At 39.6% G+C, this 23198-nt stretch overlaps 1 protein-coding gene across 1 annotated transcript in view; it reads right to left on the minus strand.

Moving 5' to 3' along the window:
- Positions 1-359: 359 nt before the first annotated feature.
- RMDN2 (regulator of microtubule dynamics 2) overlaps positions 360-23198 on the minus strand; it is a 51709-nt gene continuing 28870 nt past the window's right edge. The window contains exons 6-11 of the mRNA XM_072140740.1: positions 13459-13534; positions 12421-12498; positions 6563-6661; positions 5547-5600; positions 5212-5292; positions 360-2533 (exon numbers count right to left, since the gene is read on the minus strand). Coding sequence (XP_071996841.1) covers positions 2480-2533; positions 5212-5292; positions 5547-5600; positions 6563-6661; positions 12421-12498; positions 13459-13534 — 442 coding nt within the window. The 3' untranslated portion in view covers positions 360-2479. The remainder of the gene's footprint in view (positions 2534-5211; positions 5293-5546; positions 5601-6562; positions 6662-12420; positions 12499-13458; positions 13535-23198) is intronic.

Raw genomic sequence — 23198 nt, forward strand, 5'->3', positions numbered from 1 at the left:
ATAACGATCAAACTGAGCAACCCCTCATGGTGTCAGGTTTAGCCAGCTAAAATAGAAAAGATTGCGTTTCTTTTTTCATGTACTGTCTACAACCATTCAGACAATACATTCAGTCACTCTTCACACTGCCTCGTTTACATACTTTAGTACTGTAGTGTATTATAGATGTAATGCCCACAAATAAAGGATGGCTGGTTAGGATGCCCCGTTAGGTAAAAAGGTCACTTTGTTTTGTAGTGACAGCAGTAACACATTGGGTTCATCTTCTTCAATTTAGTCCGCTTCTGGGAACCTGCACATTTTGCATAGCAACAAAGCTCACAAAGAAAGACAACAATTTGTTTAATTAAAATACTTTTAATGATGCCTTTTTAAGTCCTAAATATTGCTTATATAGTACATGAATCCCTCTGCAATTCCTTCATAAAATATACTGATATGTACAGACTTAAAAATACATTCATGGAGGTAATAATGTTAGCATGCAGGTTTCTTCATATTAATTAGTCCTGAAATTGGATATTCCACCATCTTTTACAAATCATTTTAAAAGCTACGTCCACCTTTTATATTTTATTTTGTCCAACTTTTTTTAGCAACTAAAAATAAGCAGCAGTACAAATAGTCCAGATATAAAATTAATTTCTGACTTATGTGTTTCTATAGCAACAGACTACAAATGGTGTTGTCTGATCTGTATGTTATTTTGAAAGCCACTGGTTAAATTTGTTTTGCAATCTAACAAAAGTTTGTCAGTGTTTGAGCCAGAAATGTTGTGACCACGCTGAATATGTCCATATAGTAGCCAAGAAGGGGCTAAAAGATGATCTTTCTGGCCAAAAATCTAGCAAAATCAAGATATGAGTCACGAAAAAAAAAGTTAAGAATAGTGAAGTAAACTTTTTGATTTCATAAAATATTAACCGTACATTTTTATTAACATTTTTAACAATGGGCGATGGTCACCGTATGGCAATCATAGACGACCAGCCTAATGTATCAAGCGAATATAGTCCACATGATGAGAATAGAGCCTTATAAATGTGTACTGTCAATTGTTTTCCACTAAAGTACCCTCTATAAGTGGTTGTCCCTTTAAAGTAACTTATCCTGTTTTGCTGGGGGTCTGACCTCTGGGAATTCTTCAGTAAAATATAAGTCCCCTTGAATGAAATAGCACTGGATACAGCATGTATGCCTGACAGGTGCTCCAAGAGTGGCAGCACTCCATCCATAGGGCAGGTTTGGCTTTCTACTAATTGTTGGGGTTCCCATTGACTGAACCTCTCAAAACTTTAAATGCCCTCTATTCAGTTGGCCAAATTACAGGCCATTTTTTTTTTCTTTCTTTTTTTTTTTTTCTTTTCTTCTTTTTTCCCTTTCTCCCTTTCCTTTTTTTTTTCTCTCTTTCCTCTGTCTCTGGGACTCGGATAAACATGTGCCATATTTAAGTATTTAAGTATTAGGAGAAGTACGATGAAGGGAGGATTTTTCCTCCACAATGTATCTATTGACATTTTCATGTTTAAGAAATAATGTCGATTCATTGCTACACTGGAATAAGTAGTAACTAACGGAAAGATTTGCTGTAATAAGTAGTAACTAATTATAAGATTGTTGTTCTATATGAATCAATTTATGTTTTCTGTTGAATGATCAATAAACATGTTGTCTCACCATCATCTAAAAATTACAGGCGGTCCCCTACTTAAGGACACCCAACTTACAGACAACCCATAGTTACAGACAGACCCATCTGACCTCTGGTGAAGCTCTCTGAATGCTTTACTATAGTCCCAGATTGCAATAATCAGCTGTAAGGTGTCTGTAATGAAGCTTTATTGATAATCCTTGGTCCCATTACAGCAAAAAATGTTTAAACTCCAATTGTCACTGGGGCCAAAATTTTTTTTGTCTGGATCTACAATTATAAAATATACAGTTTCGACTTACATACAAATTCAACTTAAGAACAAACCTCAGGACCCTATCTTGTACGTAACCCGGGGACTGCCTATACTTTTGTGGGACCTAAAGTGGCCATTTAAAACAATAGGTTTGTGAAAATCAATCACACACAAATACCATATATGTGGTGTCCCCAATTTTAGTGGACAATCCAAATTACAGGAGTATATGAAAGGTTGATGGTTGAGTGTGCTGTAGATGAAACAATTATGTTTGCTAACGGTATTAAAGGGAATTAAAGTAAGTCTCTACAAGATGAAATAAGAGTTATTTTGTATTCTGTTGGAGTATGGAGACACATAGATTTTATAATATGGTAGAATGTTGATGCAAAGTTGCTAAAAGGTGTACATAGCCTTTAAATAAGTCAATATACTCAGAATCAGTCTCTTGAGACAACAAAATATCTAGAACTCATAAATCTAAAATCAATCAATGATTTTGGAGAATATAATAAAACAAAATTATTTGTTAACATGATATATTAGAGATTTATTGGAATTTGTTCTTTTCACTGCCCCAGAGACACAGTCAAGGATTCCAAATCTTTCTGGGCATCAATATCCTAAAATGAAAAAAAAAAGAAAGGAACATTAATGTAGAACTATAATGAATATGTCAATATGATGCATGACTTGACCATATTAGTCTTCACTATGCTGCATTATAAAATCGGGAAACACCCAAAAATGTAAGCCACATGACTGCCAGCGAGGGTCAGGTTGTATAGAACTGTGTTACCCTGATTTTGTGGCACCAACAGAGGTGAATGTGAGTTACAGCGTACAACTGGGCGATATGTGGTTTCCATAAATACCTGATCAGTCTGCATTTTATTGTCCATGAGGATGGCAACTGTAGGAAGGGACTTTGGGTGCTTCAATTTACAGATGGGAATGGATCCCACAGGTGGGTATGTTATTAAAGTCTTTCCTACACCCCCGCTAACACCCTTACCATGGCTGGACTGGGCCTCACACCTTTCGCATATTAATGACAATTCCACCAGAAATGTCAAAATACACAAGTGGAAAAAAAAAAACTGAACAACACGGAATGTTATTGCTGATCATCCATTGTAGTAAGGTAAGGATATAAAAAAAAAACACATATAAAAACAGATATACAAGTATAATTCACTAGGAGACCACAGAATCTAAAAAGTATCTACTTTAGAGCATCTGGGTCCTAGTGGAAACTAACAGATGAAACCGTAATGCATTGTTCATAGCGCTAGTCTCTACACATGAGACCCCCCACCCCCAAGGCTCTTGAGCAAAGATGCAACCACAACCTCTGCATATAAAATAATTGACAAATAAATATGCAGGAAGTGCTTTGGCTGTAGAGGACCCATGTGCTAAGATACAGCAGTGTGCAGACTAATTTTTTTAAACCTCACTATTTCCTGCAGACACACCTTACTTCCCCCGTTTTCTCAGCTATACTACCATACTAAATACAGAGACTCAGTTCCTTTCCTGCAATGAAGGACAGAGAGTTATGACTATTAGCTGTTTGGTAATGGACAAGAATGGACTTTGTGGAGAGTAAATGAGCATGTGCGACCATGCTCATTAGGTGGACGTGCTTAATACTGCCTATTATGAGGTGTTCCAGGTGTTGCCATACCATTGAACTAAATATCTTGACTCTAGTTTATTTTGTGAATATACAATGAATAGAATAATTAATGATTGGAAAGCCCTTATGAAAAAAGAAACGTGTTTTAAATCCTTATGCCGTGAGCCTGGATTTAAAGCTAAACTTGTTTTAGAATCTGCTGTATTGTGTGTGTAGAAAATCCTTCACCACCCAAGAAGACTTGGCATAGAGTCCTAGGGATCATCATTAACACTTTCTGATTAAATAATGATTCTAGGCAACTATTAATGAGAATTAATTGAATTAGTGATTTGCATGGTAAAAGCTACGTAAGCCCTTCACAGATATGTTACAACAAGTTACTCGGAGAACGGAGTCTATGTACAACATGCTGCGAGGGAGACTATTGGTGGAGTCAAACCAACTGTGAAATCACATTCCTTGGAAGAAAAAAACCTTTTCTCATGGCTACTGTCAAGCTTCTTGTTATGAGTTAATTGGTACAGTGTCAGTGTGAAGACTCCCCAGGGGCTAGATGTGTGTGTAGCATCTGCAGGCCTGACTTGAGTTACAGCCCTCTCAGAAAGATATGTTTGGATTTGGAAGTGAATCATTCACAAATACTAACAAAGTTGTAGAGACTGTAACACTCAAAAACCAGTAAAACACCTACCGGGAGATGAAACAGGTTTTCATAAGGCTATACTATTCTTATACTATACTAGTACAGCTTTATTTCTACTTCCACGTTTATGAACGATGGCAAAACCATTTAAGAAGGGTCTAATTTTCATTCTGGCAAAATGTGACAGTACATATAAAATGTAAAGAACTTGTTGGGTTTTTATTGACTCCGTATTATTTTTGGGCTATAAGACTTACTTTTTAGCAAGAAATAATCTTTCTAAAAGTGACTTCCAGCACTGCCAGACCCTCCTGACCGCTGTCCTATAAATTGGGTAAAGTGCTTAGAAAGCATTTCGCTCTATATCAGAGAGAGAAGTGCCTCTGTACGGCTCTCCCTTTCCTTGCCGTCCTAACTGTAAACAGCAAGGCCCTTACCTGACATCATCTGTGCATGTGTCACATGACCAGGAAGCAGAGGCCGTGATTACATGGGCTGGAGCTGCTCATGCTCTGCAGCTACAGCGTAAGAATCTATGGGGCTTCAGGAGAAGGAAAAGACAGATTATCCCTGGGGATGTTTCACAGAGGGGAAGTTATTATTATATAGAGGTTGAGGGCTTATGCTATATTACATACACACACATACATTTGTTAGCTGAAGGGTATGTAGGGGGTTTGGTAATTATACCGTAAGTTGTTGAGTGCTAATGGTGTGGGTATGTGTGTGTTGGGAGAGCTGTTTGTATGGGAGCTATTACATAGATGTTCGTTTGACAACCAGGGAATTTTTATTCAGTGTCAAATATATTTTTTCTTGTTTTTATTTAAGTCCAAATCTATGGTGTGTCTTATAGTCCGCAAAATATGGTATATTGGTTTCTCCAATGGATAAGACAACCCTCCTTCAAGATCATCCCATAAAATCAAGAGAGCGTTTAATATCCTATTTTAACAAATGCACAAATTCATGAAATCTCCTTATGTTAACCATATATTTCCCACAATCCTCACCTCTTTAGTAACTGATGGCATACATGATGCTTCATTGCAGTATTTCAGGGCAAGAACTTTCTGTCCTAGATCCTTGTAGCACTGGGAAGAAAGATACAATCCAGAAGCTGTAAAATACAATACATGTAGGGCTGTGCAGCAGTATACTTTGGTTGGCTGTATGATACAGCATGTTCCACATGTGATTAGATGTATGATGCATGTGTTTGGACGGGGCTAAATAATGTTCCCTCGTGTAGTCCATCAAAATGATTGGATTCATGCTGAGGCAGAGCACGGGCTTATAACATACAAGACTGCAGTGTAATAGGGTGATAACTAAATATTCTTCCTACCTTTGCTAAGAACACGTAGTTGTATTTGGAGTAGCCAGGATGCATTTCTTCTGCCTGAAAATAATGAATAATTTATTACACCATGACACATATATATATACACATCGGTATATCTGCATTACTATATAAAAATGTATACATTTTATAATTTCATTTTTTAAATTTTTTTAAATGGAGAGACATTTTACATTTTAAGGCAACATTGAATAAAGAAAATAAGCACAGATAATGGTCTATAAATTATTATTATGGCTCTGGGAAACAATTTGTTCATGAAACATTGTGACTCAGTGAAAACTTGAGACCAAGGTATCATGACTATGAGGAGAACTGCACATTTTTAGATCTTTATTGGTACTGTAGGAGGAAGATGCATATGACAATACTTCTGCTTATCTAGATCCAAATTTGCAATTTACAGCAGGCCAAATGCCTAAAGGGTACATTAGACATATTTCTAATTTTCAGGAGGAGTAGTTATATATTATTGAATTTTGGAACTGACTATACAAAAGATTTTGTTTCAGCAAAATCTGCCCTCCAAAAGCGTGATGGCGCTCCTTCCCTTCTGTGCTCTGTGACCCATAAAGTGGTTTACATCCACACTTGGGGTATTGCCAAATTTAAGAGAAACTGCACTACAAAATCTAAGATGTGGTTTAACATTGTATCCTCCGTCACAATAATGAAGCACAACTGGAAAAAATAATCCTGACCCAATGGCGGTAGATCCTAGAAGCAGGAATCCCGTTTCTAAACCAATACTTCTTGTGATTAACATCAACAGTACCTGACCCCCATGATATCTTTTCTCATATATGGACGTATTAATGTCCTCATGTTCCACATATGGACATATTTATGTTCTCATATGGATATATTGATGTATTCATGTCACAGCCACCATGTAAAGTGTTATGTCTTCTACTAATACTATGTGGTCATACATTTACAGTAAAATATCACAAATAAACAGATGCGATCATTCCATTTTGAGGGAAATTTTAAATATTTACCTTAAGAAAATTCTGCAAGGCCTCTTGGACTGTCGCAGTGGGAGGGTTTCCAAAAAGAGTAGCAGCAACTTTTCTTTCAATCCAGGACAACTGAGAAACCTAAAGCATCAGAAGTTACTTTAATTTCCATAAACTGCACTTTTTGAACAGAAAAAAGACAAATTGTAAATATTGCATACACTTATATATACTGTACATGCTGCAACAGTATGTTAGAAACCTTAAAGATAAGTATTAATATTATTTTTGTCTTTATTTTGGCTACATGATTGTTTGGTGAAAATCTGAAGCATGTGCAGAACTCCGGCTGCGGGCAGAGAATGAGCAAGTAAAGAAAGGAGCAGAGAGGACGCACTGGTAGGCAGAATCAGCTAGGGCTACTGGGGCGTGGAGTATCCCTTCCTCCACGCCCCAGTAGCCTCTGCTGATAATTTGCATAAATAAAAGATATGTTTTTCTCTTTTTCTCAATTATGCTTAGATTAGACAGGGACGAGGCAGATAGTAGAAACCTTCCATCGGATCTACCTTATTAGGTAAATCCCTGATGGTAGGTTTCCTTTAAGGCTGATGCAGATTCCCTCACTTGGCCTGAGGCAGGCTATTCCAAAGATTGACAGTACAGTAAAAAAAGCCCTCTCACCTCTGGTGATTAAACCTTGTTTTCTCTTTGTCTTGCTAAAAGTTAATATGGTGGATAGTATATGTAAAGCTTTATGACCTTCCGATTATTGGCTAACACTCTTATCCCAAATTATTATTATTATTTTTCTCTCTATCTGGTTTATGTCGGTATATATCGCTGTTTGCTCTAAGCTTTACGGGGCTGTTTATGTAGTCTACAAGGACTAAAGATATCCTGGATGGACCCTTTCGCGGACCTCATATTGTCAGAGGAAGAACATCATCTGTCATGGACTATATACGATTACATGGTTTACACTGAAGCATGGACAATCCACCCACCAAGCAGGGATAGGGAGGGGGTGGGAGTGGGGTTTGGGTTTTTTTTTGCTGTAATGTATATGTTGTTTAAATGAAAAAAAAAAATGGAAAACTACTGTTTGGTTTTCAATAAAAATTTTTTGATCAAAAAAACAAAAAACAAAAAAAAACTTGTTTTCTCCAGACGGAGACAGTGCCCCTTGTCTTTTGATTTGATTTAATTTGGAACAACTTTGCACCATATTGTGTATATTTATATAAATGAATAATTTCCCCTTGTAGTCGTTCCAGACTAAATAAATCTAGTTGTTTAAATCTTTCCTCATAACTGAGACACTCCATACCCCTTATCATTTTTGTGGCTCTTCGGTGTACCCTCTCCAGCTCGAAGGCATCCTTTTTATGGACTGGTGCCCAGAACTGGACGGCATATTCGAGGTGCGGCCAAACCAATGCCTTGTACAGTGGTAATATTACGTCCATATCCCGAGAGTCCATACCACTTCAGAACAAATGGCAACGCGTTTTGACACGATATTGGCATCCTCCTCAGGCCATAGTACAAGGTGTTCAAAGCAAAGTGCCTGGCATACTCCTAATCCGCTTTTAGAGGCTGAGGGGAGCGTCACTTCAGATGCCCATATCTTTGGCTCTAGAAAACCTAGAACCATGTTTTTTGTATAGTTCTAGATACTATAGAACCAGAGTTACGGCACCTGAAGTGAGTTTCGTCGCCAGCCCGTCAGCATTATTCCAGGCGTCCTTTAGGTCATGTGCATGTTACTTTCAGATCACATTTTTATTAATAGGTAAATGGGTGAGTTTTAATGCAAAATGATAAAAAGGAAATGTCAATCCCTAACTGATAATTTAGTTGGGTAAAATCTGGTGTCAGGTTCCATTAAACTTTCTTGGTCTCCTATTGTGGATAGAGTGGTAAAGGCACGTTCCTAAATACAGACATATAATACATATTTTGGGCCATAGGAAAAATTTTTACCTTTTTTTCCCCTTTTAATCCAATATGAATATTTTTTATCCAAAAGTGTCTTTGTTTGAGAATTTTTCAAAATATGCTTTTCCAGAATTAAATGTATTTATCAGGTAACAAATGTGGAAAAATCTATATCCCCATGCATCTCTCTTCTTATGCATCTTATTTTCAATTAAATGTTGAAAAGTTCATTCATCATTTACAGATCTTAAATTTACTGTCCGCCTCACAGTGAAAGGGGATACAGGTTTAAAGACAACAAATGTAAACCGTGCAACCTGTATCCATTGGATAGTTCTGAAACATCATGTGAATAGGCTAGGAATGTCTGACAATGTTATCAGCAAGGATTGTCCCCTGACTGTATAGCCCCCCCCCCAAAAAAAAAAAAACTTAAAAGGGAACCTGTCATCAAGAGCAGACACAATAAACCTTACACATGTAGCCATGTTGTCGCTTAGAAACAGGATTGTTGTCCTTGGATACGACCACCTTTGCTGAAGGGATTGCTCAAAGAAAGAAATAGTTTTTGCATATGAAATGTCCGGAAGTTACAGCCACAGCCATCCTGTGCTAATGATCGTTGTATCCAGCTGGTCCAATAGTGAGGGCTCAATAGTGCATGTGTGGGCACCCCTGCCACACATGCACGTGGGAGGTCAGATCCAAGACCAAATATTTAGTTTCTAAGGAAAAACATTGCAGCATTTCTGGAAAATTAATGATAATAAGTAATTAAAGAAATAGATATATACCCCAACTGCTGGGGCACCAACCAATCACAAGAACAAACCCCCCAACACTTCAGAGATAGGGAATCTCACTAATAAATGTAGTGGCAGAATAAGCATGCACCCTGCCATGCATGAGAATGACAGAAATAGCAGACTACAGCTCTTTGACCCTTCCCATACACTGGATTGGAGCGGCAAGGTGTTCTCTTGTTCTGCTGCTCAACCCATTAGTGAAAACAGGATCCCCATTCAGTGAATAGCTGGGGGTTACCTGCTCATGATCGGTGGGGGTCCCAGCAGTCAGCTGGGTTTCACCTATCCTGTGAATGAGGGATACCTTTAATATTTGGGACAACCCCTTTAATACTAATCAGCAGTAGTTTCCTTTGCACTCATTTTGACAGTTCTCTCCCAGTGTCATATATTACATAGATTATGCAAGAATTGTTTGCACGCCAGCTGTTTCCAGCAGATCTATGTAATCTGCTGCATTTTTAGGGGAAATATTTCTACGCATGTAAGCATTACTTCATCACTAATACAGCTCCACGTTTACCAGAGCAAAGTACTCTGTAAATACTGAATTACATATGGCAAGTCTTAAGACCCTGACAGCACTCTAATAATAATGACATCATTACTGAGGATCCTTGAATGCAGAGGACAGAATATGGACGAGACTCCTTTCACTATGCAGAAAAAAATAAGAATAACATCATAGCAGGAAAATACAAAAAAAATGATTGAATTTAAGAGAATGAATCAGAGTCAGGGAAGGAATCCAATTGAAGTTCAAGTACTGTACATGTGAGTCAACTATCTAGTAGGTGTCAGGGTGTGAGGCAGACAGTTCCTCTTGACATAAAATACAGGAATTTATTTTTAGTACCTTGCACATGTATTAGAGACGTTTTAGTCACAGCAACACAACCCATTCACAATGTTGTTTTACAATTTGGGTGCATTAAATGGTTTTCCTAAACTATTATTGCCCATGTGTTAGACATGTACTGTATTAGAGACAAATCTGTAACTAACAGCTGTCTGGGAAGTGGAGATGAGATTCCAAAATATGTGTCACACCCTATGGCCACAACATCAGTCATGTCCCTTGATGGGAGGTGACCACTGTCTACCTTGCTTGACTCACACCTTCCAGTGGAATAATCAATATTGTAAATATGGTAATTTGCAAAGTGTTTAGAGACGTACTTCAGTCCTCCCTGAGGAGTTGAGACCAAAAGAGAACCGCACCAACAAAGCACCATGGGTGGTAGAAAAGTGTAGACAGAAGTTCCCTCCTCCAAGGCAACTGTGTACAGGGGGTCTCCTACTTACTACTACTAACACTCCTACTAACACCCAACTTACAGACAACCTCTAGTTACAGTCAGACCCCTCTGCCCACTGTGACCTCTGGTGACCTCTCTGGATGTTACTTTACTCCCAGATTGCAATGATCAGCTGTAATGTGTCTGTAATGAAGCTTTGTTGATAATCCTTGGTCCTATTACAGCAAAAACATTTTGAAACTACAATTGTCACTGGGGCAAAACATTTTTGTGTCTGGTTCTACAATGATAAAATATACAGTTTCGACTTACAAATTTAACTTAAGAACAAACTTATGGAACCTATCTTATATGTAACCCGGGGACTGCCTGTATAGATGACAAGTGTTTGGCCTGCTGGGTTCCACCGGTGACCATGAGAAGAAGTATCTTATCTGAATGAAGCAATGGTCAGACCTGTGGGCTGCTAATCCATTCAATCTCCATGGTACTAAAGGAGACAGCTGTGTACAGCTCTCGGCTATCTTTGTCAGTCTCAGACTTTGTATAGGACGGCAGTAGAATACCCTGACCAAAATAGAGAAGCTGGTTTGCTTTCGATCCAGGCACCTAGTACATATACCCTGCTAGTGTTTCTGGATAGTGTAATAACATATGAGAAAGCAGGCAGCACTCCCATAGATGTGGGGAAACAAAGTGGCTTTATTCACCCATGCAGCTACGTTTCGGGTGATCTATACATCTTTTATCAAGGCTTGTTAAAGACTGTATGGATCAGCCGAAACGTAGCTGCATGGGTTATTAAAGCCACATTGTTTCACCACATCTATTGGAGTGCTGTCTGCGTTATGCTATAATACAGATGATTTCTGGATTACACCTTGGGATAGCACCCAGGCCTGCTGTGCTGCGTTTTTTTCCCCGTTATATATATATATCTGTATTCTAATATCATGCATAATGGGGTTACTGTGTATTGATTCTTTATCTCGGTACACACTCTACTATATATTTGGCTTAAAAAGAAATACAAATGTATAATACTGCATTTATGTGGACAACTTAACTCTGCATCATCCAAGAACTAAAATGTAACATAATCAAATGATAATGTTTTCAAAGTAATGCCCTAAAACAGTGTTCCCCAGGGCCATGGAGCACCTGGTCCCGGGCCATGGCAGAACTCTGTATAAAAGAAAAATCCAATACTCACCTTCCCCCGCAGCTGCCTTCAATTCCTCCACTACTCTTCCGTGTTCATACCCGGCCCCATTGCCTGTGCATGTGATGATGTCATCAAATGGTGATTTTGCGACAATAGAACTGCGCATTAATACGGATGATAAGTGAAGGAAGACAAGGCAGCGGCCAGGCAACGGCAGGTGGGTATCAGATGGGTTCTTTTGAGTTTGCCAGGAAAGGGAACATTGGAAGCATGGTGTGGGGGCAGCTACAGGGAAGGGAACATTGAAAGAGGGGGGCATGCTACAAGAAAGGGGACTGTGGAATCAGGGAAGACATCAAACAGGAAAGGGGACTGTATAAGTGGGGAAGGGGGGACTACCTATGGAAATCGGACAATAAGCTAGTTGCACAGGGACTTACGGTGAGGCGCTCAAACATACAATTTTGGCTAGACACCAGACCCCCCCATTCCCACCCACCTGGAGAAAATTTATCCTTACAGAGGTCCCTGGGCAAAAAGGTTGGGGACCACTGCCCTTAAATACATAATCCTGCATTCCAAATTGGTATATAAAAGCATGATGTAATAGTAATATGCTTGTGGATATCCACCATTTTACTGTATAGAACACAGTTTAGCAAACCCATTCATTGTTCATTATAATTGTGGACAGACAAATATATGTGTAATGGAGAAAAGACTACTTACGGCATAGCACCATCTGCCTAAGAGGTAGTATTGAAGAGGGTCTTCAGGTTGGAGTTGTATTGCTTTGTCCAGATGCTCCTGAAATGTGAACAAGGTTTAAGAAATCTTTTTAGTTTTTTTGATAAACTTAGCAGGTTATTACCTTAGCAGGTTATTTAAACAACAACATGACAAAAACTATGCCTGCTTTCCCTGGTTAGATTACATTTATATCTTGTACTGACATCAATCAGCACATTTCAGAGAGATTCCAAATGGAGACTTTGGAATAAGAGAATGCTGAAAGCTTATTGGGAGACTAAACATGCATAATAATAGGTAGGGAAGGTCAGTCCCATTAGTCCATGACTGTTTGTCCTCTGTAATGTAGTATTTGATTCATATATGTCCCTTAGGATTTGTATACTTCTACGGCGCTATATAAATAAAGATTATTGTGATTATTTATAGATAGTGGTAATCCATCAACTTGCAAATTTCTGCTCTAATAATACACACGTGTAGACTAGGAGCACAAGAACTTTTGTAAATAACCAACGTCTCTCCAACATTTTCATATCCCACTTTTATAAGATAGAGGGTTATTTCTCAATCATGCCAGATCCCCTGTCCTCCCGTGCCCCCAGAAGTGTCTGGCAGGGGATTATTTTCCTGACCCGAATTAAAAAACATGCTTAAAGGAAATATACCACCAGGATCAAGGACTGTAAACCCGGCACACTGTTACACTGGTGTGTGTGTCCTCTGGCAGGATCTTCTCTTCTTTTAGCTTCTTATGCCATGGCTTTTACAATTATGCAAATTAACATAAGGGGCTCTGGACTCCATAGGTGTTAATGGAGCCAAGATCCCTGTAGGTTCATTTGCATAATTTTAAAGCCTTTTTTTAATTGAAAAAAGGCATAAGAAGCTAAAAGAAGAGTGGATCTTGCCAGAAGGAGCGTACAGCAGTATATCAGTGTACTTGGTTTACAGTCCTAATGGTGGAAGGAAGTTTCAAATATCATATCTCCATTCTACCATAGGCTTTTAACAAACCTTAAAGAGATAGCCATTCTTGATTTTATTCTGCACATTCTCATATTCTGACATGTAGCCACACATAATTGCATACCTATAAAAATAGAACCGAAAATGGAATGAACATTGATATATTAACTGATACATCTTACATTTACATTTTTACTTTAGTTGAATTTTGTGAGCGTTTCGTTTCCATAAAAGATACCATCAGGACTCCGGAGTTTGTTATCTCATTCTATCTTTCTGCTGTCATTCCAATGTTACTTAGTCACCTATTAGAAATGTGTAACAGTAACCCTGGAATTCTGCAAATTAACCATAAGTATGTCTTCATCTACAGGGGTCTGTGCTGGGGTCAGGTTTCCTTTTATTAATGTACAGGATAGCACAAGCCATCATTAAGGCTTGAGGAGGTTAATCTGTGCCCAAGATACGTTCCCTTTACTTTCTTTTATGAAAGGAAATCCAATTCATTCATGATGATCAAGCATGATAAACCAGGCACCGCGTGGTGATTATCTTACATTTGTTTTCCATGGCCTCCTGCCTTCTAAAACCAACATTTAAACTTATGCTAATGTGCCTGAGGGGATACAGAAGGTTACACCATCTCACTCTCCCCTCCTGCTTCTTCAGCACTGAGAGTACAGCAGGAAGTGTCCACTGCAGAAGTGGAGAGGGAGCAGGGGAAGGGCAAGACAGTGTGACAGCCTATAAAGTAAGATCACAGAGGGGTTAGGTTCATCGGCATAATGTTGAAAGTGGGTTTTAGAAAGATAACATGGATAACAAATATAAGATTACCACAGTCACGGTGCCAGGATCTATGAGTAAGTGCCCCTTTATCATGATGGTGAATTTCCTTTAAGGCTCTATGTTAATTGCCTTCTAAAGGTGTCACATTGACAGCCATGAGGTGCAAAGATTAGAAGCAGCATTTATATATAAGTAGCATATACAAGCAGTCTTACAGATGACCCCTAGTGACCCAATGTGATCTCTAGTGAAGTCCCAAACTGCAATCATCAACTGTAAGGTGTCTTCAACAACGCTTTATTGTTCATCCTTGTTCCCTTGTCAACCCTTGTTGGTTCTGACCTACATACAAACTCAACTTGAGAACAAACCCAAAACAACCTATCTTGCATGTAACCCGGAGACTGTCTGGGGCCTACATTGTTTCTCGTCGTAAAGGGGTTGGCTTGAAGACAACGCCACCCTGACCATGGTTTGTGCTGGTATTGTGGCTCAGCTGTATAGAAGTTGAATCAAACTGGAAAACAGACAGCTGACATTTTTGAGCGATTCCAGCCTTGTTTCTGCCATGGCAGAGAGAGGGGGGGGGGGGGGGGTACTACTTTTGGAAAGGTCAAATTCTGCATTTAGAATCCATAGCAATAATTGACAAGCTGCTGATTCTCAACCCACATTGTAAATCATCTTACAATGACAAATTAAATGTGATTACACAACTTGTGTTCCTCCTTAAAGCTGGATTAATCAACAGAACTTTGCTTAAAAAAAAAAAAAAAAAATTATATATATATATATAATATACACTCATCGGCCACTTTATTAGGTACACCTGTCCAACTGCTCGTTAACACTTAATTTCTAATCAGCCAATCACATGGCGGCAACTCAGTGCATTTAGGCATGTAGACATGGTCAAGACAATCTCCTGCAGTTCAAACCGAGCAACAGTATGGGGAAGAAAGGTGATATGAGTGCCTTTCAACGTGGCATGGTTGGTGGTGCCAGAAGGGCTGGTCTGAGTATTTCAGAAACTGCTGATCTACTGGGATTTTCACGCACAACCATCTCTAGGGTTTACAGAGAATGGTCCGAAAAAGAAAAAACATCCAGTGAGCGGCAGTTCTGTGGGCGGAAACTCCTTGTTGATGCCAGAGGTCAGAGGAGAATGGGCAGACAGGTTCGAGCTGATAGAAAGGCAACAGTGACTCAAATCGCCACCCGTTACAACCAAGGTAGGCAGAATAGCATCTCTGAACGCACAGTACGTCGAACTTTGAGGCAGATGGGCTACAGCAGCAGAAGACCACACCGGGTGCCACTCCTTTCAGCTAAGAACAGGAAACTGAGGCTACAATTTGCACAAGCTCATCGAAATTGGACAGTAGAAGATTGGAAAAACGTTGCCTGGTCTGACGAGTCTCGATTTCTGCTGCGACATTCGGATGGTAGGGTCAGAATTTGGCGTCAACAACATGAAAGCATGGATCCATCCTGCCTTGTATCAACTGCTCAGGCTGGTGGTGGTGGTGTCATGGTGTGGGGAATATTTTCTTGGCAATCTTTGGGCCCCTGGTACCAATTGAGCATCGTTGCAACGCCACAGCCTACCTGAGTATTGTTGCTGACCATGTCCATCCCTTTATGACCACAATGTACCCAACATCTGATGGCTACTTTCAGCAGGATAATGCGCCATGTCATAAACCTGGAATCATCTCAGACTGGTTTCTTGAACATGACAATGAGTTCACTGTACTCAAATGGCCTCCACAGTCACCAGATCTCAATCCAATGGAGCATCTTTGGGATGTGGCGGAACGGGAGATTCGCATCATGGATGTGCAGCCGACAAATCTGCGGCAACTGTGTGATGCAATCATGTCAATATGGACCAAAATCTCTGAGGAATGCTTCCAGCACCTTGTTGAATCTATGCCACGAAGAATTGAGGCAGTTCTGAAGGCAAAAGGGGGTCCAACCCGTTACTAGCATGGTGTACCTAATAAAGTGGCCGGTGAGTGTATATGTGTGTGTTTTCTTTGGGCAAAACTATGAATTGTGGCATTTTTTTTTTCATGCTTTTTTTCTGTTAGCTTCATAGGCTTCTCTAAAAGACTTAAAAATAGGGAAAAAAGGTTGTGCTAAAGATGATTAACCAAAAAAAAAAAAAAACCTCACCAGAAAAAAAATTAAATGCGAAAAAAAAGAGGGCTATAAATCAGGAATTCTCCAATTCTCTTCATACTGGTGGGGCGTATTAGCCCCCAAAGAAAATGCCAGTACTATAAAATACAAGTAGGGGATAGGTGTCCCATTTCTGATTGTAGTTTTAAGTTTAGGTTTATGAATACAATATTTATTTTTGAAGAAAAAAAAAACCTCCTTCAAAAGGTTTGTTTTGGATGTTTTTGAGAAAAACAAACAAAAAAAAAACCATCTAGAAATGACTGTAGAAGTGCAGCACAAATACCTGGTCTGCTATGTAATTCAAGGTCAACCTTGTACATGAGAAAGACATTTGCATGTAAATCGATGCCTTGACCATTGGCTGAAGTGCAATGTTCTGAACGGCACATTCCTCCGCCTAGACAGAGGCCGTCTCTGTTCTAGCGCCTATTCACCCTGTACCCTTTTAACAAAGTGGCTCACACATGCTGTTTTACCTACTGGGAACCCAGCACAGGTCATTCTCTCATATCACAAAACCAACCAAACACTTCTCAGATGTTCTCCGCTTCCTGGCAGCGCTGCCAAGCCCCACACCATGGCAAAAAGAAGTGTTGTAAATTCAGCATCCCGCCGTAATCCAGAGGAGGATAAAGTGTACGGAGTAAAGAAGATCTACCCCCAAAAAAACCATCCAGGAACACAATAATTATATGACTGCAATTAATCTGCCAGTGAAAGGCGATCCCACAGTTCCTCGAAAAGTAAACACAGTAGTTGGCCTTGCGTGAGTCCTGGCGAGATTGTCAAACATTGTGGGGAAGGATGCAGACTGTGATCAAAGAAGACTGAAAAGAATCTGGCTAATCTTGCTGGTGCTCCTGTCAGCTGCAGCGGTGGCGTGCAGGAGCTTCTCACAAGGAGGAGGGGGTAGTAGCTACAAGGGTCAATAGGGTTCATTCATTAAAGAGACAGCGAAAAGAAATAATACACGGGGAAAAAAAGTGTCTGTTTCCTTTTCAAATGCATAAAGTTCCAAATTGTTTAGTGAAGGTTCAGCTTCTTCAGGTTTCCTTAAAGTTAATTTAGAGGAAAACTGTAACTTAGATGTATATATACATACACTCATACACTACCATCCCTAATATAATACATCAAATTATTTATCAGTCATTAGTTGTTCAACTAATAAAATATATATATATTTTTTACTAACACTTATTCTCAGGATAGAGTATCCGAAGTCCATGTGTCAACCTGTGCAACTATTAGAGCACATAAGAGACAGTACTTCTAGTATTAAAATCCATTAAATGAGAAATTGCATGTAATTCATGTTATCCAGCAGAACTAAACCTGTATAGCACTGGGTGCTAGGAATAGGTCCATCCTGCATAATATGTAGGAGAATATACACAGATACACTTTGGCGCAGACCTACATATGGATTTAATGAGTGTTTGGAAATTATATAAAACATTTTCCTTGCATTAAGAAAAAGGTGGAATCTGTGAAAAACTTTCATACATTTCCCTGTAAAATGTCTTCCATGTAATACCACAAGAAAAACTCCCGCCGATGTGACTGAGGTGAATCTACTCTACTTAAGCTCAGGAAATGTTAATTTTCTTCTATAGAACAAAGCTGCGAAACTTATATTTCTGTTTACACGACATTAAGCAATTGTGGATAAGTTAAAGGGGTTGTCCGAGTTTTGAAAAAAAAAATATATGTGGCCGGGAGGAGGCTGCCTAAAACAATAAAGTTGTACTTACCTTCCGGTGCCCTCCGGTATCCAGCGCTGCTGTCGCTCCGGTCTGGGCGCCATGTAAACAAACATGGCCGTCGGAGCAGCGCTGCATTCAGCTTCCGGCCGGACACGACAACCTTCCGGCCCCCATACACAATGCTGTGTATAGGGACGGATAGGCGTACCCGGCCACGGTCGGCTGGAAGCTGAATGCAGCGCTGCTCCGGCGGCCATGTTTGTTTACATGGCGCCCGGACCGGAGCGACAGCAGCGCTGGATACGGGAGGGCACCGGAAGGTAAGTACAGCTTTATTATTTTAGGCAGCCCGCTCCCGGCCACATATATATATTTTTTTTAAACTCGGACAACCCCTTTAAGGGAACCTGTCAGCAGGAATGTCATATTTAGCTGGTGACAGGTCCTAATAGCCTTTGCTATGCAGATTTTATAAATCTATTTGTCAGCATTCGTAATCATTCCAGGATTTTATATAAGATGAATTCACATTACCTGGTTTCCTGGCTGCAGTGTGTGGTGAGTTCCGGGGAGGGCAGCTGCAACCTGTGTCTCCTCATTCTTCCTCTACTCCGCACCATCCCTCTCACTCCCCTGCCTGCTCAATGCACATGACAGGAAATGGGCAGGGACTGTATGATTGTGGAGCAGAGGAGACTGACAGAGGCTCACACATGCTGCAGCTACCCCTACCCCGGGACTCACCACACGCTGCTGGCAGGGAGCCAGGTAATATTAAACTTATATAAACTACTAAAATGATTGAAAATTATGACAAAGGCATTTTTAAAACTGGCATAGAAAAGGCTATTGGAACCTGTCACCAGATAAAAAATGACATTCCTGGTGACAGGTTTGCGTTAAAGGTGTTGTCTACTTTCCGCAAATAAATTGAATTGTGTAATGAAAAGTTCTACAATATGCTTTCCGTGTCAATTCCTCTGGTTTTGTAGATCCCTGCTTGTTGCTGTTCAAAAGCAAGTTTCATTGTTGACTTCCTGTGGAAAGAGATCTGTCCATGGTCATGTGATGTCACACAGGTGCAAGACTCGTTAGTATCACAGAGAGTAATCAGAGCTGTGTGTTATAAGGAGACATGCACCTGTATGATATCACATGACCTGGGACTGGTTTTTATCCACAGGAAGTAAATCATGAAGCTTCCTGTTGAGAAAGCAGAGATCTAGAAAACATGAGGGATTGATATAGAAAGTATATTGGAAAATCGTAGACCTTTTCATTACACAAACAATATCAATTATTTGCTGAAGGTGGACGACCCCTTTAACACGCACTCCTCCAGAAGTGCTCACATAGGAACTTGTCCAGGTATGTTTGTGTTATAATGTAATATTGTATTCACTTATGTTCCATAATATGATCTAGGCAATAGATACAGATACAGCACCTTCTCTCCACCATCACAGTATTTGACCAAAACTTCCATTTGTTGCACAGATGTACGGTTTATAAACAGTTGTTGTGTTCTATAAACAGAAAGAGAATGCATATTCTAGAACATTGATCAATCATTATGCAGCTAGAAACTAGTACAGGCAGTCCCCGGGTTACATACAAGGTAGGGTCTGTAGGTTTGTTCTTAAGTTGAGTTTGTATGTAAGTCGGAACTGTATATTTTATCATTGTAATCCCAACCAGAACTTTTTTGGTCTTTGTGACAATTGGATTTTAAAAATGTTTGGTTGTCATAAGAATCAGTATTAACACTAAATCTTCATTACAGACACCTGTGATAACTGTTACAGCTGATTATTGTAGCCTAGGACTAAAGTACAATAAATTACCAATATCCAGAGGTCCGTTTGTAACTATGGGTCGTATGTAAGTCGAGTGTTCTTAAGTAGGGGACCGCCTGTATAGTATCTTCATATCTTAAAGCACCAAGTAATAAACAGTCTACGGATCTGATGCTCCTGTGCAGAGAATTTGTACATAAACTAGGGAATCTCACAAAGCCACATCCCCTGTACTCTCCATCCGATTCCCTTACCCGGCAGGAGCTAATCATATAAACTCAACATACCATAACTAAACGGATTGCAACTAAAAAGAAAACAACCAAAAGCGAACAGGATTATCCAACAACTCTTAGACTTTGTATCTCTTTGCGTGACAAGGAGATAAAACGGGGCTAGTTAAAACTGGATAAGGCCGAGGGGTTTAAAGGTAATTATAATGTGTGGTCTGATGAGTTTGTCATGTATTGCACCAACACACACTCATGGTCACTTATCTGCTCTCCCCATCTCCAGACGTCTTAAGAACCAGGGATATGTGGGATACAAAGCGGCTTCTTTCTAATGAAAGAAAAGCATGTTTGGTGCACGTACCCTCTGGTACACGTGAAAATCTATTCCATCCATCTGAATAGTGCTGTTTCTATAGCATGGATTTAGAAAAGACCCCATGAAGATGTATAGAACACATTTTTACAATATAAGATTTGTTTGAGAATTTGTAGCGCATACAATGGTTCCTGTAGATATTTATATATAATATTTAAAGGGTATATTCATACACAGAAGTGTTGATGCTTTGACCCATACAAAATCTGGACCAACCCCACTCCTCGAAATATAAAGTATTGTTTATAGTACTGGTCTCTTGGTATAGTGAAGAGATGTCTTTTCAGTCTCTGTAGAGTCCCTGTGCTGGGGAGCGACTACACAAAGTCCCCTGACTTGGGGATGAAAATCAGTTCAAATCATCTAAATGGAATCTGCATATGTTGCAGAATGGAGGCAGGATTTACCCAAGCGGTAATGCGACAGCCATTCCACAAACATCCGAAACAATAAGGTGGATCAGGGGTTAGCACTACAGCCTTGCAGCTCTGGGGTCCTGGGTTCAGGTCCCATCTAGGTCAACATCTGCAAAGAGCTTGAATCTTCTCTCTGTGTTTGTGTGGGTTTCCTCCCACGCTCCAAAACATATTGGTAGGTTGATTAGACTGTGAGCCCTATTGGAGACAGGGACTGATTTGGCAAGTTCTGTGCAGCACTGCGTAATCTGTGTGCGCTATATAAATAAAGAATTATTATATTTCTGATGTGTAAAACAGCCACACCATGATCCACCTCATTAAGGGACATATCACTTATATCTTCTACTGCAGATGTGTACAGGATTTATCCTGGGATGGATATGGCAAATAATAAAATTTTAGGTGAAGAATTGTTACTATCTAACAACATCCATTCCTCAGTAGCTTATGTAGCAGTAAAAGATGCATCACGGACATCTCCGGACTTATGTAGTGACAGAGCCCCCTGCTGGCCACTGCTCACCATACATCACTAACACTGCAAGCTGCACTGCAAATGGAATTATTACATTCATAAACACTTAAAGAACTGCCAAAGATTATTATTATTTAGCCTATATTTTATTGAAAAAAAAAAATAAAAAAAAACAAAACAGATAATATGGTAGTCAGGTCTACATAGCACAGAACAGTACAAATTAGAAACAACTTATCTCTTAGTTACAAATAGACCTGTGTGGCCACTGTGACCTCTGATGATGGTCTCTGGATGCTGGTAATTTTCTGTCTTTAAGCCCCAGGCTGCAATGATCTACTGTAAGGAGTCTGCCACAAAGCTTTATCGTTAATCCTTGTTCCCAGAAGTTTCCCTTAATAAATTTACTTGTTCTGATTTACATACAAATTGAACTTAAAGAAGACCTGTCACCAGAAGTTTACCCCTCACACTAGTGATACCTGCCACTGGGACACTGTACCTTAATTACAGGAGCTTTCTGTTATACAAATGAGTAGACATGAGTCAATTTCTGAATAGAAGAGTCATGTTTCTCCAGGCTGCCAGTAAACCACGCCTCCTTTTGATTGACAGCTCAGTGTCTTTTCAAATCTGGACCTTAGCAGACAGGAAGTTTTCTCCCTATCAATGTCCTGCCCTTACCAGAATGCTGTCCCACTGGTTGCATGGTGTATTTAGCAGTGAGCACTGTGTGGGAAATGAGATGTTCATGCACCCAGAGATGGGCAGAGCCAAGTGATGGGGGGGGGGGGGGGATGTTTTCACTGGTGTGAAGAGGCAGAATTAATCTGGAAAGCCTTTTCAACCAAGGCACAGTGGGAAGGCGAGTATGATTTATTGTGCTTGTTCTTGATACATAATCTTATACGTAACCCACGGACTTCCCTATGTGGGTGAGGGGGTAATTATCATTGCAGTTAGCCAGTTTTCAGGTATTCACAAACCGCTCCACTTTTGAATGTTTTTTTTATTTTATTTTAGCCTACATAGGCCAGTTTTACCAAGATTCATGCAATTCAAAAAGTTGCAAATTTAGGCACAAATTCACTTTATTCCTCTCCAATACTTAGGACTTGCTTGTGCAAAAATATACTATTTTTCACACAAAAGGCTCAAATATTATATAGTCATTAGCACTGATAAATTTTATATGATAAATTGGACATATAAAAAAGCTCCCAAGGCCGTTTTCACAATAGACTGAGAAGTGCCGTGCTACGGACGGGTCACTTTGCTGGTGACTGAACTGTGCATAATATTGGTATATGACACACAGAGCTATTGTGTCCCCAGCAGAGTGATCATTGCATAGCACGGGCTGATCACGGACTAATATGAAACCGAACTAAAAAAAGTCTAAAAAACTGGTGCAATAAGCCTGTCTAATGATACCCCCCCCCCTACCACATACATTGTACAGGCGGTCCCCTACTTAAGAACACTCAACTTACATACAACCCCTAGTTTCAAACGGACCTCTGGATATTTGTAATTTATTGTACTTTAGTCCTAGGCTACAATAATCAGCTGTAACAGTTATCACAGGCGTCTGTAATGAAGCTTTAGTGTTAATCCTGGTTCTTACGACAACCCAACATTTTTAGAATCCAATTGTCACAGAGACCAAAAAAGTTCTGGCTGGGATTACAATGATAAAATATACAGTTCTGACTTACATACAACTTCAACTTAAGAACAAACCTACAGACCACATCTTGTATGTAACCGGGGACTGTTTGATATATACAAACTTATAAATCCAGTG

This window comes from Engystomops pustulosus, chromosome 3 (assembly GCF_040894005.1).
Source record: "Engystomops pustulosus chromosome 3, aEngPut4.maternal, whole genome shotgun sequence".
NCBI lineage: Eukaryota > Metazoa > Chordata > Amphibia > Anura > Leptodactylidae > Engystomops > Engystomops pustulosus.